Source organism: Megalobrama amblycephala, linkage group LG1, assembly GCF_018812025.1.
Source record: "Megalobrama amblycephala isolate DHTTF-2021 linkage group LG1, ASM1881202v1, whole genome shotgun sequence".
In the NCBI taxonomy this organism is placed as follows: domain Eukaryota; kingdom Metazoa; phylum Chordata; class Actinopteri; order Cypriniformes; family Xenocyprididae; genus Megalobrama; species Megalobrama amblycephala.
Genome location: NC_063044.1, coordinates 71870814 through 71893714, shown reverse-complemented (window position 1 = coordinate 71893714; position 22901 = coordinate 71870814). Strand labels below are relative to the sequence as shown.

Below are 22901 nucleotides of genomic sequence, written 5' to 3'. Positions count from 1 at the left end.
GAAGTGGATGAGGGTGACTGTGGTTGAGTGGTGGTGATGTTTTCACCGACTATAAGGGAAGAACCACTCTACCACAGCATATAATCAATATACTGGGTGAGTGAACATGAAATAGTTGCCGCTTGACAGACGTTCTTAAGAGTCTCTTCATTCCAGGCCCTCAGGTAGGAAAGCTCAAGGAATTCCTCAACATATTCCTCTAGAGCGGCCATCTTGAATTAGGGTCTTCTGTCAGCGGATAGACGAGGAACACAGAGGTTAGTGATATAAACAACAGCAGAGAAAGCAGTCCAGGTAGGAGGGTTGGGATATGAAATGTCTTGGTTCAGCTTATCTGTAAGTGATGCAGTCTTTGTTTCTTTTCCAGGAGATCCAGTAACCAACGAGCATGGAGACGATGGAGAGCAGGGGATGACGAGAACAAGGACTGCTNTTCAGACATTTACTGTAATCTACCTGATCAGAAAAATGATTTATTAGGAACATTTTAGTGGGGCACGTGCAACGCTACTGTTGTGAAAAGAGAGAGAACGTGGAGTGAATTATTAAATGATGTTTCACAGGTTTATCTGAGTAATTAACTTATCATTCATAAACAAAAAAATAAAAAACTAACAAACAAAATTAACCTTTTTAACACATTTATTAGCCTCCATTAAACACTTCTAATGGAAAGTAAATGAATCAAAGTAGCTTGTTTCTTCTACATTGATTCTTCACATGCTGGTTCATTTCACACACACAAAGGGCTTATATTCCTGACAGTTCACATCATTCCAGTTGCCATCTGTTGAAAGACAGAAAAAATATAATTGTTTTTTTTATCATTTGTGTATTATGAAAAAGCTAAATAATGTTTATTTAGTATGGTATTAGTATTTGATGTCTAGAAAACAATCAGCAACATGTTTTTTGTGATGAATGTTCACAAAACATTTTTAACTGTGATGAAAAAGTTATTTTCTAGCTTCTGGATATACAGTATGACATGAAGCAGTATCTGCTAATCTTCTGATGGTCTAACACAATTCAGATTGACGGATCATTTATCATGTTATTTCATGAGCATTAACAGAAGTTACTTACTGACAGAGTTCATCTCAACGCAGAGCTCATCTTTACCGTTACTGGGTTGTCCAGGCGACCATATTTTATAGTTAATTTCGGTTCCATCACTCCAGAACCAAAGTCCCTCCTATGAACAGAAGAGAAAAAAAAGCGTTGTGTTTATGTCCACAGCTTTACATGACTTTGTTTGATCTTTATTTATCTAAAAGATGATTCCTCATGAACCCTAACCCCACTTTAAACATGTCAGAAATCTGAACAGAAATGAAATTATTTCACAGAAAGGTTATCAGTAAAGAATATGTGAAAACTGTGTAAGAAAGGGTTAAATCACTCAGTTATCTCTATCAGCCACACTATTTCACATCGATGTTTCACAACACAAACACTGGAGTATGACATCATCATGGTGAGCGGTGCCTCTCATGGCTGCCAATGCACTAAACTAACTGTTCTGAGGAGCAAAAATAAATGATAAAAACACATCTATGCTCATGCATTTTGAAAAATGTATTACATGAGTTTTAATGTAACTGTAAATGCCCAGTAACACAGAAAGAATGATGGAAAAATGATTGCATACAGCATTACGGCCTCCGATCCAGGTACGTGTTAATCCATAAGTTGTGCGTCTAATCAGGTTCTTTATGAACATGTACTCCTCATGGCTGTGTACAGAAGCAAGGTTCCCTTTATAATAGACCGAACACGCATACTGTAGAGGCAGAGACATGAGCAAACACAATGTTATTTTAAATGAATCTGCCAAAATCTGTGACATGCCTTCAGTTACCATCAAAATAATGTTTACTCACTGTGCTGTTTATTTTTTGTTTATTATTTTACCCGTGAAATATAAAATCTGTCATTTGTGATGGGACTACTTTTCTAGAAAAGGTTCTGGTTATACTGTTTGTTCACATCCTGGAGCCCATTGTAATATCTTTACTGTTAACATATATTTTGATTTTAACCTGAGGAACAAGTTGAAATGACTTTCCTATGATAACTGACAGATGTCACAGATGTTTACAGAGTTAATCCAAGAATATTCTTATTTTTATGTCATATCAAAAGCTGAATGTATCATACCTCAGCTGAAGCCCATGGTCGAAGCTCATTATAAAACTTGAAGCATCTGCATCCAAAGGCAGTCCATCCTGTCGCACAGGCTGTTAAATGGAAATTTTGTTTGTTATTATGTTGTTACCTTTTAATGACCTTTCATGAAATTAAATGAATAACTTTCATTTAAAGGTACACTATGTAACTTTTGGCCCTTTATCAGTTAAAAAACAAAAAGGCATGCAACACTGTTTCAGTTGTGCTTTGTATGACTGTGGAGATGAAGGCGACGCTTCACAAAAGATGCTGTACAGTGAACTCTGTTAGAGAGCTACATATGGCAGTCTATCTGGTCCTGGAATTAAATACCTCACTCATCTGTCGAGTAATAAAAACTCCTTAATCACCACAACGCTTTTACATTTCAAATCCATCAGTTCTCGCCATCTAAAGCCGAGCTAATGTTGATTCTTGTTTTATTACGAGCTCTGTCGCGTTCTCTTTTCTCTAGCAGACTCTCCTCTGTGTTTGTTTAAAACGAACGATTCTCCAGAGGTTGGAGATTCAGCTGCTCCATCTCTTCCTTTCCTGCTCTTGTGACAGCTAACCTGTGCCACTCCCACACCAGACACGCGTCAAAGCGGCCAGAGCAACTTTTCTCTATTTACGGATGTGACTAGACACGCACAGGTGAGTGATGTATGTCAGAAAACTGTTCTGACAGGTCTAAAATATAAACACTTATAATAGACTTACCATAGTGAATCAGTGCATCATGTTTTTTAAGAAGGATTTATGATGTATTGACTCATTATTTAAATTTAGTTTATTTTAAAAAGCTACATAGTGTACCTTACATAAACAAAGGATTTAAAATAGCTTCCAAGATGCTCTTTAGATCATTTTAAAGCATGCTGGAGAACATGATCATCAGGTGTTACATACACTTGTTAAGGTGGAGAAATGCACAGGTTTTGAACATTTGTACTGTACTAGACATACACACTGACAAGAGTAGAAGACAAGAGAAGACTTACCGCCACAATGTTTCATTTCAACAGGACGCGTTTCCACTTAAAAAGAAATAAATACACATTTTTAAAACAGAACTGCTAGCAGTAGTGCTACTACAACTACTAATAAATATATACTGCAAATTAACAGGCATATTTTGGTGTTGTATATTATTGTCAAAATTAAGAATATAATATCATTCATAAGAATCAACAACTTTAGCTGATATAATGATATAATTATTGTTGTTGTATTGTCTTAATATTATCATAATAATTCAGAGACAAACTCATGTGCACATATTGTATTAGATCATTCCTGCTTCTGATCAGTCATTACAGAGTCCCAGATGTGCTTCAATTCATGGTAAAATAACAGTTGTGATGTGAGATGTGGAATAATAGTTTTACCTGAAGCATTCAAAGCGACCAGAAGACAGATAGACAGATAGACAGTCCAGACCGCCATCGTTTCTCAGAGAACACTGGAACTCTGCATAGATTCAAAACACAATCATACAAAAATAATTATTACAAAGATTTGTATTTTTGTGACAAGACCCAGTAGATCAATGTGTACAAACAGTGTTTTTATATAGTTTGTACTTGGTGGATCACAGAGCCAGTGCAAGACGAGCATTTGTGGTTAAATTTTCAATTTTCATTTTTATGCAGACAACACCCATATTTATATTCATTCAAAACCTGGTGATAATACGGCTGTTGGCTTTCTAGAACATTGTATCTCTAAGATAAAAATATGGATGTCTCATAATTTTCTCTGTCTCAACAGCGACATGCTCATCGGTTCACCCCAACAAATTCGCAAAGCTGATGCTGTAACCTTAATGGTGGATGGCTCTGCTTTGGAGTTTTAAACAAAATTAAAAAAAATTGGGGGTGATATTTGATGCAAATTTAACATTTGATCCTCATGTACAGAATATGGTCAAAACTTCATTTTTTCATCTTAGAAACATTGCACGATTGTGCCCCATGTTATCTTTCTCAGCGGCTGAAAAACTGATCGATTCATTTGTCTTTTCTCGCATCGATTATTGTAACGCTCTGCTTGCTGGGGTTTCTAAATCTACCCTAAACAAATTGCAGTATGTCCAAAACTCAGCAGCCAGAATCCTGACAAGGTCCAGGACAAGTGAGCACATCACTCCCATCTTGGAGTCCTTGCACTGGCTCCCGGTCAGGTTTCGCATCGATTTTAAAATTATCATGCTCACCTACAAGGCCTTGCATGGTTTAGCACCACAATATCTGTCCGAACTTTTAACTGCATACACCCCAAGACGCAATCTTCATTCTTCTGATTCTGGCTTTTTAATTGTTCCTTCAACGTGTTTACGTTCTATGGGTGACCGGGCTTTTTCTTCTTTTGCTCCCAAACTCTGGAATGTTCTTCCCAATGAGATCAGACATGCTGACTTTTATAGTGTTTTTAAATCTTCACTTAAAACTTATTTTTTTAGGCTTGCATACAAGTGATTATTATTATAAATGTGTTCTGTTTTGCTTTTTATATAATGCATCTTTCTCTTTTAAATTTGCTCTAATGTATGTTTATTGTATTTATATGTTTCTGTGAAGCGCTTTGAGATGTAACTTTTAAAGGCGCTATATAAAATAAAGTTTATTATTATATTATTATTATTATTATTATTATTATTATTATTATAAAGAGTAGATTTGTTTAGACTCTTATTCCTCATCTGGGATCATGTAGAGCCCTTTGAAACTGAATTTAAACTGCAATTTGGACCTTTAAGTCTGAATGAACTAATCCTGTTCGCACACTTAGTAAAAAAAAAAGAAACAGAAAAACATTTCACTTGAAAATAGAAAAGGTTGTACTGTTTTTTGTTTGTTTGTTTGTTTATTTTTTACTGATTGTCATACTTTCATAATGCAATAATCTCAAGCTTTTGAACAAGTGCACTACCTCAAGGTGGTTTTGTTCATGTAAAAATAAATCTTATTGTCATGTTCTTGCCTTGTTATATTTATCTTTTGATGATTACAATTTTAAGGCCCGATTGCTCTAGCAGTTTTTTCCCTGTGGTATTGAATATCAATATCAGTATCGTAGGTATAGTGTCAAAGTTAGAAATTCCAGTATTGTGACAACATGAAATGATACATATATTTCCTTAACACAGCATTGTCACAAACACAGAAGAGGACAGATGAGGTGAGCAGCAAACAAACAGTGCTTTATTGGAGGTATTAGAGAGCAGGCTAAAAGTGAACAGGTAAGAGGAAACAGTCACTGAATGGCAGATGGTGAACTTAGCTGGTGGTAATACAGTCCATGTATTGCAGTGAAGACGGTGATGCAGGCTGAGTGGAGAATCCAGGGATACGACACAAGGAACAGAAGACATGAGATAAATCAGGATCACTAGTAAGTAGTGATGGCCGATTTCAAAACACTGCTTCATGAAGCTTTATGAATCTTTTGTTTCGAATCAGTGATTCGGAGCGTGTATCAAACTGCCAAAGTCATGTGATTTCAGTAAATGAGGCTTCATTGTATCATCACGTCAACAGATTGAAATTGGTTCATTCGGTTCAGGGCGATGATAAAGTGAAAGTGAAAAGAGAACTATTGAACAAGTTTCTGTGGGCTTTACCTGATCTCTGATCAGTTTTATACATTTGTAGATGTTTTAATTAGACATTAGAATAATTAAAATGAATGATGGTAGTTATTAATCTCTTATTTGCCTGTTTATCTTGAGCCATTGAACAGAGAAACAAGCCTTGAAAATTGATAAAAGAACACATATTATACAGACACTCTATATTCAATCTTATTAGATGATTAGTTAATTGCATTTGATAGATTTTACTTTCAATAAAACATTTGCAATACATTTGTAAAAGGTTCTGTTCTGACCACTAGGGGTCACCGTGGAGACGGGTGTCAGATTGTTTCGAAGCCTCGACACATTACGACACATTTCAACTGCTTCAGTGTTTCACGAAGCCTCGATCTGCCTATCACTAGCTAGAGTAACAGGTAGGGTCGTGAAGATTATCACACAAGTTGACGTACATTAGACATACTGATACACATCGACAGGACCAGACAAGGGAGTGCAGGAGAAGAGAGTCTTTATGGAGAGTGCAGGTAATGATGTGCAGGTGTGGATCAGGAGGGATGCTGGGAAATGTACTGTGGGGAAGGTGACTGAGCTGGTGGCTGATAAGCATGCATAGTAGGAATATTATTAGATACAAACATCTGGCTTTCACTTGTCCACATTGGGAGCTTAAGCAAAATTCTTAAAGCCAAAATATGTGCCTGTCCATACATAGGGCTGTCTCTGTCAGGATTCTGAGAAGGAAGGACACAGACGCAGGTGATATTTTTTAACAAAAGACAAAACACAAGACAGGTGAGAACACAGTTCAGACATTAGGGCAGGAGAACAGACTGGTCAGGGATGAGAAACTCCAGGCTCTCTGCCGACGGTGGAAACTTGACAGTGGCTCAAGGAACCAGAGGATTGGCATTGGTGAGATGAAACCAGCACTAGAGTGACTGCAGGGGAGTCAATGAGGGTGGAACAGGACACAGGAACCACACACACACACACACACACACACACACACACACACACACACAAGACTCAAAAAGACAAAGAAATAAAACAAGACTGCAACCTTGCAGGGAACTAAATCCAGCACTGACTGACAAGATCTGTAAGAAACACAATGAACTCAACAAACCAGCAAAGACATGAGGGAAGGAAGCACGATATAACGGGAGCAGAGCACATGAGGAACAGCTGAACACAATCAGGCCAATGAGAACTCGACCCTTGCGGTAATTTTGAGTGGCTCAATAGCGTGATATTATCACCATTTATTATTTATTTCTATATGAATAAGTGTTACGACGTGGCATGAAAACAAAACTAAACAGAGCACTGAAACAGGAAATGAAGTGAACAAAAAAGAATGTCAAAATAACGGTCCACATAACAGAACATAAACCTGACAATAAGCTGATTAGGCTATTGTTATGTACACCAGTTAGTTCCAAACCTTGAATCTCACTTGACGAGAGGCTTTCTGCTGATATTTCTCCAGTATCAGCAATGCTTGCCTTTGTGTGTTCTAGAGAGACTGTCCCTCAGTGCAGTTACATTGGGACTGTCTTTGAGCAAATCCTCAAACCGTTCATTCAATGAACGCGGATTCATTCAAAGATAGATGTAAAGGTGTTGAATATTTTAATTTTCATCTCCACTTTACAAGGGTCAGCTGAGCTGTATTATTAACAGTTTCAATAGCATTGATTCACTGCACTGACCAACGCTGATGACAGTCATACAATAACATTGAATACATTCCCACAGGCAATAACGTATGGAGCCCCGCACATGATCATTCACGAAATCGTGTGCACAATGTTCCCTCGTTTGAATGATTAACAGATTAACAACGCACATACTGTAGAACATTGTAATGTTTAATAACATTTTATGACAATTAAATTTAGCATTGAAGAAAAGTAGATTTGTGTTATGCTGTCAATAATAGTTCTTAGAGAGAAAATCAGAATTGGCAAAAACAGCACTGGCAGGTCACACTTACAAAAAAACATCGCAATCGGCCAAGATAATTGCAATCTGTGCATCTAATTAATCCATAACTGCTTCTCAATCAAAACGTAATTAAATCATTTAACCGACTTAAGCCCTGATAAACTTCATTGAGGTAACCTTCTCGAACACGACTCAACACACACTTCTACGTGCAACAGCCTCAACGCCCGTCAAAAATAAAAGTCTTCCAAAAATAATCACTTTTCAAAATGACTTAATCACATTCTGCTTGCATCATCGATGGTGTATCCTCCAACATTAGCTACTGTTGAATGCATTAAAACATGTTAAGCGCTTCTGCATTGAGCATTTTAGCATCATTAATTCACCAAACAACATAAAACATAATCTACATTCTGAATAACCAAATAATAATAATGAAAAAAATCTAAGCTCTGTTCTGGAAATGTTCCAACATAACTAACATTCCCAAAATGCCCCACAAATCAAAAATGATTAAATGGGTTTTAGTCGGCTAAAAGTGAAATAAATGTAAATGTAGAAAAGTCAAACCTCAGGAAATGTGCTCCGAACAGCAAACTGAGTGTTTCTGCTGGATAGTATATCAGAGATGTGTCTTGTTTTCTTGAACTCTTGATGTATTCTTTTTCCACTACATTGTGGGCTTAAATACGTGTACTCATGTTACGTAAGATGCGTGTCAGCCAATCAGAAAAGATCTGCATGTTACTGAGATGTCTGATCTCTCTAAATCACATGACTCTCAGAAAAAACACCACAGAAGTAATACCACAATTGTTCGAAGCCATGTATTTCATCTTTCAGATGTCTGCTTTAATCATTATCTAATAATTTGCAAAGGTATCATTGTGTAATGATTTTACTTGTTGAGGCATATGACTATTAAATAATTGTTAAGTAATAAGTAATATTAGTAGGGTTGTCAACCATAATCATAACCACAATGATATATTACTCAATAATGACCTGGAAGCTGAAATACATGTCTTTGACCCATTAACACATTAATGTACACTATTAGTAAGGAATTGATACCTGATGACACTTTTAATAATTAGAAATTAACATGTACATAATTCTTTAATCACCAGATATACTAAACAGGGTATTTTAGCATGAGAATGCAATTCCAAACAATTGGAAAGTTTTGCGCTGGTGAAAGCTGTTAGTAAATCTGTTTCAGACCACGGATACTCCCACCCACACCGGTCCCGTTTGGGATGTTGATTCTCAGTTGATATCAGCAGAAAACAAGTTAGAAAGCTGATTCTGATCATGCAAGTGTGAATCTTTTACTCCAGATTCATGCATTAAACACACAAACTTCATTCAGTTATTTCTCATTTTGAGTCACACTACACAAGCCACTGATCAGGACATGGACAGTCTCTTTAACAAATAAAGATCTGAAGGTAAATGTGGCTTGAACCAATTGCAAACATGACATGCAGTCAGCTCTCTAAAATTTGTTGGGTTATTTATTTATTTTTTTTACCCATGTTCTGTCTTCTTCTAGCACTCTTGCTCTTCTTCACTGTAGTCTTTGTCTATCTCATCTCCGTTGGTGATTTCAACACGTTTTCTTCACCCCATGTATCCTCTCGATAAGCTCTGTTGTTGGTTACAAAACATTAAATTCAGGAACCTAACTTTCAAAACTTTTGCTCATCTCATGCTGAGTCAAGTCAAATACATTTGTTTCTACATTAACACCATTTTAAGGATTGCAGGTACTTTCTAAGCAGCTTTCAAACATATTTATATGGCTTTAACTTAAAAGCAAGCAAATAACATTTCTTTGCAAAAGGGGAATAACACATAAACTCACGCCATAGCGACGGCTTACACTCGACGCAGAAGTATAAATCAGCCTTAATCTACTGGTCATAATGATTTCAAGAGAGTCCACAATAAATCGAAATATAATATTTATTCATCAGGTAAAAGTGTATCATGCCAATTACACAAATAACCAATTAGAAGCCAATTCAGAAATCATAAATACATGACATCAGTTGCTCAAAGATGACTCTAAGAGTAAAAATTGCATATAGACACAGTGGTGGATTTGTGTTTTTAAGACATTCACCCATCACTGCATGGGGGCTTCTGGCTACAGAAGATCCCACATGACTGCTTTGCACTTTCCCTTTAAATACCCAGACCAGAACAAAAGGATTGTAAATATTTACTACACCAACACCTGTTCTGGGGGAGAGGAGTGGGTTTTTCAACACCCAAAAGGAGGACAGAATTCTCCTTAGTTTTCAATCTTCTGCACAATACCAGTGACTGCTGTGAAATTGAAACCAATTTTGCCAATCGCACTGAGACATTTAAAATGATACCACACATGAAAGGAAAAAACTATAGATCCACAAGATACATAGAATATTTGGAGAACTTTCAGTGACTTGAGTCAGGGGGAAAGGAAGGAGGGTGTGTCCAGTGTCAAACTGTATTCATATCAATATTATTATGAATAGATTTAAAATGTCTCTCATGGTTCATTATAGGCTCAATGTAAAGTATTTAGCAGATTCTGTTAGCACACCTGCTCTTAATAAGCAGAATAACTGAAAGACAGAGAGACAAGAAAAGAAAAAAAAGAGAATCATAAGAACTACAACTAATTTGAAGCCACAGCCTTTTGACCCCTTTCACAGTTTACAAACATGTTTCTTTCATACCTGTATAGAAGTTCTTGCTGGGAATTAACAGGTTTTTATGTTTCATTGAAAATAAAAAAAGTTTGTATTTACCATTATGGTGATCACTGTTTGCTTTAGTTGAGAGCTATACCCTTGACCCTAACATTTGTTCTTGGGCCGTGCGCTCTCTTGTCCGCATGTCCTGTTTTATGTTGGGAGCGTAGCGTTCGTATCATGTCTAGTTCCGTTTCGTGACGGGATTCGGACACTCCCTGTCCTGTCTTTATTGTGAGCGGATGGTTGAGTGTACTTTAACTTGCCGTGTGTTCTTGTCTCATGTTTTGTAAAGCGCCTGGTCAGTTCTCTCATTGTCTTATTTTGTGTGAACACGTGGTTTATGGGTTCTCTCATTAGCTGTGTGTTTATGTCTTTTTTCTAATATTATCAATCTTGCAAGTACAGAAGTTATTACTGCTGTGCTGTTTTGAAACATCTGTGGTTAATTATTAAGCTTTATTTCTCATTATTTTATCCTCTGTATCAAATAAATACCTAAGGTTGTGTTTGTTTTCTTCTAAGAGGGCCGAAAAATAAGCATCATCGATCTGCTGCAGAATTTCAACGGCATCAGTATTGATTCCATGTGACAATATTAGATCTCAAGTATGATTACGACGATGAGTGGGTCCTGACACGTGTTGTCTAACATTAATAGAGTTTAGAATGTCTGTAAATGCCAATCCCAGTGCATGTTTTTCATTATCTACATGGATATTAAAATCACCAACAGTTACACCTTTATCTTCAGCTAGTACTAATTCTGACAGAAACTCAGCAAATTCTTTGATAAAGTCTGTATGGTGTCCTGATGGCCTGTATACAGTTGCCAGCACAAATGTCAAATGGGACTCAACACTTAAACTAGATAGAGTTACATAAAGCAGTGGTTCCCAACCACGTTCCTGGAAGCCCCTCAACAGTGCACATTTTGCAAGTCTCCTTTGTCTGACACACCCATTTCAGGTCTTGAAGTCGCTATAATGAGCTGATGACCTGAATCAGGTGTGTTTAATTGAGGAAACATGCAAAATGTGCAGTACTGGGGGCCTCTGGGAATGTGGTTTGGAAACCACTGACATAAAGAACCATCACTTCAAAAGAATTATATTTGATACTAGACTTTTGAGTAATAGTGAAGATATTACTAAAAATTACAGCAATGCCTCCCCCTTTGCCTTTCAGACGAGGCTTGTGATCTTGGGGTTTGGACTCATTTACATGCACAATAATTATGCAAGCTGATATTTTTACAAGCCCATTTTACCAATTCCAAACCACATTAATCTTAATAACTACAATTTATTTTGTATTTAATCATTTATAAGTGATGTATAATTGTTAAGGAAAGTTGGAAGTAAAAAAACGCCTTATATTCAGTTGTGCATAATTATTAAGTAGGCTAAATTGGGCCATAAAAAGAGATTCAACTCATACTGAAAAGTAAAAATTAAAAAATGCTCATGAGAAGGACGCAATACTAATGCAATACTAGAAATTGCTAAATTAAGGTGTGACCAATGGACAGCAACAGTGAAACCGTTACACATCGCTTATCTTTATTCCACCTGCTCTCTTTCTGCTGGTTGTGTAAAGCTGTGTGAAATGAAATCATTTCAGTTTATTTAGTAAAGAATGTGTGTTGTTTAAAGTTCATAGTCATTGTTCTGACTTCATGAAGATCATCAAACTGACTAGAACAAACTCTTTGACATGATATATGATACTGGATATCAAGGGTGAAACTCTTAATAATGTTGACAGACAATAATCTCATTCATTTGTCAGTCATGTGTGGGGTGAACTATTATTTATTAAACAAATGAACCAGTAAAACAAAATGTTAATTTTTAAATTTCGTGAGTTTGTGGCTTTCTGTTTAAGACAAGAGAAAGTGAGGGCACATGAAGCGCAGTTCATGAAGATAGAAACAAACTCAAGAATTTATAATTTCTGTGAGTTTCACATTTTCCTGGAAAACCAAGTTAACCCTCAGGGGTCTGAGGCTGATTTGGGGCCTGGAGAAGTTTTGACATGCCCTGACATTTGTGCTTTTTTCAGTTGTTCATAAACATATTAATGGAAAAAGTGTCATTACACTATATTCAGCACAAACTAGGCTACAATAACATGTAAGGAACACGTATGTACATGTTTGTATTTTTGAAGGAATAATGTTTATGCGTGGTTATTGAAAAAAACTAAAAACTTAAGTCACTGAAATAAAGCCAAAAAATATATATTAAATCTGTGTTCACAAGACTTCTGGGTATTAGAGGTTGTAGACTAGAGTTTTTGCTTCAAAATTATGTAAAAATTATCATTCCTACTCCTTCATATAAAACAATAGAGAGATTTAAATTTTCTAAAACATCTTTGGTCAAGAAACACAGTATGTGTGGAGGCATGAATAATCATGAATAATGGATGATTCTCACCTGAGAAACAAAAGAATCAGATAAAGAACTCTAATGACCTGCATAAATAATGAGCTCTTTCAGTCAGGTAGGCTGTGAAAAAACCCTGTTGATCATGTCTCAGCTCATCATAATGTAAATCAAACATACAGAAAAAACAGCAATACTGTGAAATATTATTACAATTTAAAATAATGGTATTCTATTATTAAAATATAATGGATTTCTATGATACAAAGTGTCTGAACAGTTATGTTACCTCTATGGCATTTCATATAGGCTTTTATCTTAAAAGCATGCACATTTGGAGAAATATTGATGGATTCTCATGTTTATGTCAATTTTCTATACAGAGGAGTAATATTTATTCAATATTTATTGTTATCACTATGAACGCTGGATACTGTTTCAATTCATACTTGCAGCCGGAGGGCGCTCTGTGCACTTTTAGTCCACAAATGCCAATGCTAAAGAAGAATAGGCAATCCAGGAAATAACTGAACTAACAGAGGCCAGAGATCGCTAACTATGGCTATTCAAAACACTTTTCAAGACAATAAATACACGATTGAGACGATGAATGCATGTATTGACTGAATTTGCGTCTGAATAGCGCTCGCTCCGTGGGCGTGGCCACATTAGTGGATAATGAGCTGAATCAAGGACTTCTGACATGTCTCTCTTTTCATACAGATTACATAAACACATAATGTTTGTTTTCAACGTTTCTTTAGACATATGTGTCATTTTTTTTTGTCATTAGTATTCATAAGTTACAGTTCATTTTCTGAGAACTATCAGATTGGAGTTTGTTCAGAGAGAGACGAGAGATCATGCATCATGTTAGTTTTCTTTATTTTACAAAAGGCACAACATTTTGTTTTTACTCTGAGTGTACAAAAATAAAAGAAGATATTCCACAGATTAAAATGGTGTATAGCTCTTAATTGTATGTGCAACATTGACGGAGTATTTTGAGTCTCTTTCACAATAGTTTGAAAAAAAAAACGCGGCCGACCCGAGGGAGTTAATCCACCTCGTTTTCAGCAGCTCAGATTTAGGTAGTAAATGAAGAGAGCTATGTGGATTAATCCATCCAGCTACAGAACACCTAAAATGCTTGGGACACATTCTCATCAGTGCAGCAATGGCGGACTCACTGTGAACGCGCTCAGGGCGGTTCTATGTTCAAACTTAAGTGTCGGTCAACACTGTGGGTGGGGCCTGTGGCTTTTGTGACGTCACACTGCCAGGGATCTGGAAACGGCTTGTTCTGGACACTGCTTATGATTTTTTTTTTTTTTTCTCCGTTTTAACACCTATTTGCCACTTGTTTGTCACCTGTTGGAGTTTGGGTTCCTTGCCGCTGTCGCCTTTGGCTTGCTTAGTTGGGGACACTTGACATTTGACTTGACATTTGATATTCAACAGTATTCTTGACATTTATTCAACAGTGCTTCTGATCTGCCTGCATTGACACTATTCTTTAAGAGCTGCTGTGCAGCAAAAATTATGTACCAGTTATCAATGTAAAGCTGCTTTGACACAATCTGCATTGTAAAAAGCGCTATATAAATAAAGGTGACTTGACTTGACTATGGGGATTAAAAAAAGGAGTGGGTGGATTTTTATCATTATAGGGTGGTTGTGTACACACACTGCCAACACACATTTATGTCCAAACACCAGGCAAAAGTGAATTGTGCATAATAGGTCCACTTTAAATTATTTGGTTCAGTGTTTGCTGTAAGCAAAAAAAGATCTCTGTAGAAAAAACAATTGCTTATTAGCAGGTAATTATACTGGAGCCCATTGTGAATGTCATTCAGTTCACTTGGGTTTTTATAGGCCTATGCGTGCTTTAATTTGTCATTCTCAACCTGTAAATCTGGTGAGCATCATCATGTTCTTCAGCATCATGATGAATGAATAAGGAATGAAGAATAAACACCAACCTCTTTGTTCTTCAGTATCATGATGTTTCATCTGCAGGTTCTGGATCACTGGAGCTCTCTGTCCTCTCCTCTCTTTCTGGTAGTTTGACAAAAACCAGTTTCATACAACAGCTTTTTTCAGACCCTGCACCAAGTACAAAGACTAAATTACATGTAAAATAAATAAATAAAATGAATTACACTGATCATGTAAATCAAGTTCCCATTCAGTCGGTCACGTTCGACGTACGTCGGACAGACCGACGAATAGGAATCTCGCCAGAGAGGCCAATCTACTTCGAGTGTAACTAAACGAGCCAATGCACATTGGCATGCAATCATCTGCATCAGCTGCTCGCCTCGCAGCGCGGGTATATAATGAGTAGCAGGTACGTTGCATCTTCAGCTTTTCGCTTCGGAGCCGAACTACTGAGCAAACACGGTGGTTTCTACGAGCGAGTGTTTGAAGAACGGACTTCAACGAGCCAGCTCTCTCTCTGACTGCTCTTCTCGTCCGGTGCAAGAGGAACAGCACAGAGCGGGGCCGATTTTTATTCTTTGCTTTCGTTTTTGCCTTTTTTATTTGAGCAAAAAGCTGTGTATCAGTGTGAAGGCCGTTTTCACGGCTGGTAACGGTGCGCTTTAAGAGCGCTAAAAGGCTGTTCTTACAGCTGGTAAGAGCAGCGTCTGCAAAGAGAGTGCACACAACAGGCTGCACATTCCCTGTCTGTGCTGCAGCGGCTTTCCCCTGCTTGCTTCGGCACTGAGAGAGTTAGTCCCTGAAAGAGCTTACACGAGTAGTTCGCGTCTTTTTAAAGATGTCGTTCTACTTGTGTGCTGCTGGATGCGGTCGTTGCCTGGCGCCTCGGGATAGTCACCAACGCTGTATCGCGTGCTTGGGCTTAAGGCACGCTGAGGTGGCGTTTGTGGACGAGTCATGTACCCATTGTGGGAAGATGACCGTCTCGGAGTTGCGGTCTAGACTCCAGTTCCTGCAAAGGGGCGGAGTCCCAGTGCCGCTGCCTCGTTCCAATCCTCCTCAGAGGGTTGCTTCGGGCGGCGGCACTGGTGACCTGAGGATCACGGTGAGCGCGTTTCCTTCGGGGAACCAACCCCCTAGGAACCCTCATCCCTCCTGCACTCTGCAGCCAGTAGAGCTGGTTGGACGATTGGTATCTCGGGTGGCAAGGGTGGTTCTCAGCCCCAGAGGTGTGTACCAGCCCCCCAGTGCCTTCGGAGCTCTTCCCAGAGACCGTGCATGAAGAGCTCACTGGCATCGTGGACGGCACCTTTTACTGCCCGAAACCGTGTCGGTGGGTCCTCCTCCCTCACCACCCTTGACGGCCTCCCTCGGGAGGACAACTGGCAGCAACTGTGCCCTAACTCCACCTGGCGGGGGGGAGCCGTCTCTCCCTTCCCGGGCCTGTAAGCACTCGTCGGATCTTACCGGCAAGGCTTACCAGGCTGTGGGGAAGCTGCCTCTGCCCTACACGCTATGGCGTTGTTGCAGGTCCTCAGGCCAAGGCACTGAGGATCTGCACGAGGGTGGCCATGACCCACAAGTTCTTCAGGATGGGTCAATGGGTCGTGCAATGTCCACACTTGTGGTCCAGGAGCGCCATCTCTGGCTGTGTCTCGCGGACATGAGGGATACCGACAAGGTCAGGTTTTTTAATTCCCCCGTGTCCAAACCGGCCTTTTCGGCGACGCGGTCGGAACTTTGCCCAACAGTTCTCGACTGTACAAAAGCATCTGAGGCCTCAGTCCTCCTCCGAGGCGTCAGCTGTCTCCACCACCGCCCGCAGCACCTAACTGCCCGCGATGAGGGCGCCCCCCTGCGGCCGCCCATCGCAGAGCCTCCAGCTAAGCGGCGCCGTGGAGCCGGTCGCGGTCGGCAAGCCCGTCCCGTGGCTCAAGAAGAAGGGTGGCAAGGCCAACCAGGCCTGGCCCTAGGACGGGCGACCCGGAGATGGAGGGGACTGCTCTACAGGAGGTGGTGACCGCACCGCTCCTTCCCCCGGAGGAGGGCCGGGTGGAGAATCTTTTGTTTCCTTCTGTTTTTGTTCCGCCGCTGGCCCAACAGCCAGCGGTACCCAAATTCTCAATAAAAGAGCAGTTTCCTCTATCTCCGGGTCCGAAGAGGGCTCGGAGAGCAGTGGGAGGGCAAGAACCTCACCACTCTCATCCCCCTCTTCTGTTGCCAGTGGACAGCAGCGAGCAGCAGGCAGTTAAAGCCTCGACTGCTCCCTCTGTCCACCCGTGGAAGCAGGTAAGTGTTGCACAGCACACTGTGACGCCGCTTCGGGCCGCCTTGCAGAGAGAGCCTCCCGGGCCGCGTCCCTGCGTTCCACCTCGCTGCCCCGCTGCGGGTGCGCCTGTGGTTCCTCTGGTCCCGCTGGTACGGTCTCTGGGAGCCTGGTTAGCGCTCCCCAGTCCGTCCCGCTGGCTCATTCGGACCATCAGGCTCGGCTATGCGATTCAGTTCGCCCGGCGTCCCCCCAGGTTCAGGGGCGTCCACTTCACTGTAGTGAAAGATGTCGATGCCCCTGTCTTGCGTGCGGAGATCGCAGTCCTACTGGCGAAGGATGCAATAGAGCCGGTCCCTCCAGCCGATATGAGGTCAGGGTTTTACAGTCCCTACTTCATTGTACCCAAGAAAAGCGGCGGGTTACGACCGATCCTGGATCTGCGGGTCTTGAATCGGAGCCTTCACAAGCTACCGTTCAAGATGCTCACGCAGAAACACATTTTTCGAATGCATCCGTCCCCGGGATTGGTTTGCAGCGATCGACCTGAAGGAACGCGTACTTTCATGTCTCGATCCTTCCGCGGCACAGGCCTTTCCTGCGGTTCGCGTTCGAAGGTCAGGCATATCAGTACAGAGTCCTACCCTTCGGGCTGGCCCTGTCTCCCCGCGTCTTCACGAAGGTCGTGGAGGGAGCCCTTGTTCCCATGAGAGAACAGGGTGTTCGCATCCTCAACTATCTCGACGACTGGCTCATTCTAGCACAGTCCCGGGATCAGTTGTGCGAACACAGGGATTTGGTGCTCAGACACCTCAGCCAGTTGGGGCTTCAGGTCAACTGGGAAAAGAGCAAACTCGCCCCGGTGCAGAGGATCTCTTTTCTCGGTATGGAGTTGGATTCGGTCGAGCAGATAGCACGCCTCACAGAGGAACGTGCTCGGTCGGTGTTGAACTGCCTGAATACATTCAATGGCAGGACAGCGGTCCCACTGAAGTTCTTTCAGAGGCTCCTGGGGCATATGGCGGCTGCTGCGGCTGTAACACCGCTCGGTCTGCTTCATATGAGACCGCTTCAGCACTGGCTTCACGGCCTGAGTCCCAAGATGGGCGTGGCAACGCGGCACGTTCCGGGTGCCAATCACTCAGGAGTGCCGCCGAACCTTCAGTCCGTGGTCGGACCCCTTGTTTCTCCGGGCAGGAGTGCCCCTAGAACAGGTGTCCCGGCATACTGTGGTATTCACAGATGCTTCTGCCACCGGCTGGGGTGCCACGTACAACGGGCATGCAGTGTCAGGGGTTTGGACGGGACCCCATCTGCATTGGCACATCAACTGCCTCGAGTTGCTGGCAGTACGTCTTGCTCTGAGCCGCCTCAAAGGCCTGCTACGGGGCAAGCATGTACTGGTCCGTACGGACAACACTGCGACCATTGCGTACATCAACCATCAAGGTGGTCTACGCTCCCGTTGCATGTGGCAACTCGCCCGCCATCTCCTCCTGTGGAGTCGGAAGCATCTGAGGTCGCTTTGCGCCATTCATGTCCCCGGTGTGCTCAACCGTGTGGCCGACGAGCTATCATGAGCTGCGCTGCCAGGAGAATGGCGACTCCACCCCCAGGTGGTTCAGCTGATCTGGAGAGAGTTCGGAGAGGCTCAGGTAGACCTGTTTGCCTCACCAGAAACCTCCCACTGCCAGTTGTTTTACTCTCTGACCGGGGGAACACTCGGGACAGACGCACTGGCACACAGCTGGCCCCGGGGCCTGCGCAAATATGCGTTTCCCCCAGTGAGCCTACTTGCACAGACTCTGTGCAAAGTCAGGGAGGACGAGTAGCGGGTCTTGCTGATTGCGCCTTACTGGCCCAACCGGACCTGGTTCCCAGAACTCTCACTCCTCGCGACAGCCCCTCCCTGGCCCATTCCTCTGAGGAAGGACCTTCTTTCTCAGAGACGGGGCACTCTTTGGCACCCGCGTCCAGACCTCTGGAAACTCCATGTCTGGTCCCTGGACGGGACGCGGAGGTTCTAGGTGACTTACCCCCCGAGGTACTTAACACCATCACTTCGGCTCGTGCACTGTCTACGAGATGTGCTTACGCCTCGAAGTGGAACCTGTTTGTCGAGTGGTGCTCTTCTCGCCGAGAAGACCCCCGAAGATGCTCGATCGGTGTCGTGCTTTCCTTCTTGCAGCAAGGGTTGGAGCGTAGGCTGTCCCCCTCCACCCTCAAAGTCCATTCTGCTGCTATCTCCGTGTAGGGACTCGTTCGACAGACGTTACCAAATGGCTTTATCAGCCAGAGGCATGATTGAACAAAACTTAATTTGGTCCAAAAGATCCATTTCCTGACAGGAAACACCTAGCCTTAACAGAAGTGATGACGTGACTTCTTTTAACAAAGGACTCTGTCTAAAGGACTTCTTAGCTCATCAGCAATAAACTAATCAGAACCCATCACGTGGATTTGATCACATTAAATCTATTGATTCTCTCACAAAACCCTCTTGTATTATCGGACGGAACAGGAAAATACCCATCAACGGATTTAAAGACGAATCTGTCCTATCAATACCTCCCTTGTGTTGACCGTCCATCGTGACCCGGTCACTCGTGACTCCGGTCAAAGTTTAAACTATGCTTAAGGACTCAATCTTGAATCTCAAAAGGGACAATTGTCGATTACTTAAAATATTAACTATATCTAGAATAACGCATGATATGATGGGATTACTAACATGTTGGAGTCAATGCATTATATGTTGGTATTCCCGTATGCATTTTCTTTCTCTTGTAATCATTGTTTTTAATTAGGTCAGTCTAGTAATATGTGTGTAAGAAGTGTGTCATGTTTGAGTTCTAAATGCAGAATTTATAATTCTCTGTAATTCTGTGTGAATTAAACATTGAAATTCAGTATCAGGAAAATATTAAGAAACTTTATAAAGTTGTTAATAAACAGGAGAATGTTCTGCAGATATCACGCGATGTGATCAATAGACAATAGACGAGGCGTGTCTAATCTCCATAGCAACGTCTCATTGGAGGATCGCTCCCTTAAAACTATGCTGTCCGAACAAGCTAATGTCAGAAGCTGGAAGTCAGAAGCTGGAAGCCAGAAGTCGGTCAGAAATCGCTCGAAATCGGTCAGAAGCCGGACTGAAGCACCGCTACTTTGACCACGGCGGAAAAGTCGCATGGGTCATTGATAACTGATTGACCGGGGCTGATTTTCCATCGAACACCCGACTTCAACCACGAGCTGCGCCGCTGATCATTCGACAGCCGTCACATCCAGACTCCAAAACACTTCGTGAAATATCTGACCAAAGTCTCCCCAGAAGAGAGCCGCTCAAGCCAGACGCTCAGCCAGCAGCATCCTTCAAAGCTTCCGCGCAACCCACAGGGCTTTCCCGAGAAGACGTCACCTGAAAGACAGCCAATCCAGAACGGGATTCCGCTGTACACGAGTCACGGAACAACCCGATTACCTCAGCTGTCACAGCAAACGCAGGTACAAGCAAACTTCTCTCTCTCTTGCTGGAAACTGGTGAAACGCCTTTAAACCTAAAGAATCAAGCCAAAGCTCTGCTTTTGTGATTTTCCTCAGGTTATGAGTTAAGTTAGCACTGAACTTGGGACTTTTCATAACTCATCAACTCCGCGAATGTGTGTGCATGTATGTATGTGTGTGTGTGTGTGTGTGTGTTTAGCCTTAGTTTCCTGTAATCATTAGAAGTAGTCAATAAATCTTGTTTTGATTTTCACATATACGAGTTTCTTGTGCTGTGTATCAAATTACTGTCTTAAACTCAAAGATCAAGTTACCTCTTGCTTATAATATAATAATTACAATAATAACAATAATCATAATAAAATATTGTTACTGTTGGCCGCAGAATAATATTTTATCCAGAATTGGTAAAATACTCTAACCTCAATTTTCGCTGGACGAATAATTGATGAAGTGTTAAATATTAATTCTGAATCATTTACAGTGAATCATTTACAGTTGATTCAATTCTTATTCCCTGTAACAATTAAATTGAGCTAATAAATAGGCTAAGTCCTTACATCCGCTTACCACGACCACATAGATGGCAAATCTGTTGGTCAGCACGACCTGGTCGTCAGGTTCCTTAGGGGGGCGAGACGGTTAAATCCTCCTCGTCCCCCCTCCATACCCTCTTGGGACCTCGCTCTGGTGCTAAGAGCACTCCAGATTGCTCCCTTTGAGCCTTTGCAGTCGGCAGATTTAAAGATTCTGTCTATGAAGACTTTGCTGCTGGTTGCATTGGCCTCTATCAAGAGGGTAGGGGACCTGCAGTCATTTTCGGTCGACGAATCGTGCCTGGAGTTCGGGCCGGGTGACAGCCACGTGGTACTAAGACCCCGGCCTGGCTATGTGCCCAAGGTTCCTACCACTCCCTTCAGGGACCAGGTGGTGAGCCTGCAAGCGCTGCCCTCGGAGGAGGCAGACCCAGCCCTGGCTTTGCTCTGTCCAGTCCGCGCTTTGCGACTGTACATAGACAGAACTCGAAGCTTCAGGACCTCAGACCAGCTCTTTGTCTGTTACGGAGGCCAGCAGAAGGGAAAGGCTGTCTCCAAGCAGAGGATGGCCCACTGGATAGTGGATGCCATCGCCCTGGCTTACCAAGCTCAGGGCGTGCCCTGCCCGCTCAGGTTGCATGCTCACTCCACGAGAGGTGTAGCATCCTCCTGGGCGCTGGCTCGTGGCGCCTCGCTAACAGACATTTGTAGAGCTGCGGGCTGGGCGACACCTAACACGTTCGCTAGATACTATAGCCTTCATGTCGAGCCGGTCTCCTCCCGTGTTCTCGCCTCAGGTCAGAGGCACGGAGAGGCCCCGGCTTAGTGTCGGCTTGCTGCGCTGCGTGCGCTTCTTTGCTCCAGAGAGTCCCTACGGGCAGACCCTGTTGAGTCCTCCGGTTACCCTTCGGCAGCCGACGTGGTGGAGCGTCCGGCGCCAGGCCTATACTCCGTTGAATCCCTGAGAACCGGATTTAGGCTGGGTTCCATATGTGTGACCCTACGGGGATCCCATATGGCTTCTCCACGGTTGCTCCTAAACGAAGCCCGTGTCTTTCCCTCTGGGAGAACCCATCTCTACCGAGTTGGAGTCACCCCAGTTCTTCCATATGTAGCACAGCCCTACAGGTTTATTCCATATGTACTTCTCCACATAACTCCTTCGGGGAAGGATGTGGCTTCCGCAGCGTTCCTTTCAACGAAAGGTTACACTTTCCCAGCGTTATCCAATAGTCTCACTGAATGGGTTTGGGAACAACAGTGATCGACCCTCTCTGTGTGTTAGCCCTGTCCCACCGTCCGCAGGCAAGGGGGTTCAGGTGGCTTACAACAGAGCGCTGGAGGAGGGCAGCTCCTGTGGCGCTTTGGTAGGGATTCCTATTCGTCGGTCTGTCCGACGTACGTCGAACGTGACCGACTGAATGGGAACGTCTCGGTTACAAAGGTAACCCTCGTTCCCTGAAGGAGGGAACGGAGACGTACGTCCCGTCGCCACAGTTGTTGTCCTGCTGTGCTGCCGCCTGCTTAGTTCGGCTCCTCAGCGAAAACCTGAAGATGCAACGCACCTGCTGCTCATTATATACCCGCGCTGCGAGGCGAGCAGCTGATGCAGATGATTGCATGCCAATGTGCATTGGCTCGTTTAGTTACACTCAAAGTAGATTGGCCTCTCTGGTGAGATTCCTATTCGTTGGTCTGTCCGACGTACGTCTCCGTTCCCTCCTTCAGGGAACGAGGGTTACCTTTGTAACCGAGACGATCTTCATCATCAGGTTTTGTCGAAGCCTCAGCAACACA

General features: G+C 42.4%; 1 protein-coding gene across 1 annotated transcript; it reads right to left on the bottom strand.

The window, feature by feature from the left end:
- Positions 1–624: 624 nt before the first annotated feature.
- LOC125248282 (galactose-specific lectin nattectin-like) lies at positions 625–8403 on the bottom strand. The gene is made up of 7 exons (XM_048160006.1): positions 8288–8403; positions 3558–3639; positions 3171–3206; positions 2161–2240; positions 1652–1783; positions 1087–1195; positions 625–787 (listed from the first exon to the last, which is right to left on the bottom strand). The coding sequence occupies exons 2-7, from the start codon at positions 3613–3615 to the stop codon at positions 729–731; spliced, it is 474 nt and encodes a 157-aa protein (XP_048015963.1). The 5' UTR covers positions 3616–3639; positions 8288–8403; the 3' UTR covers positions 625–728.
- Between the last annotated feature and the right edge of the window lie 14498 nt (positions 8404–22901).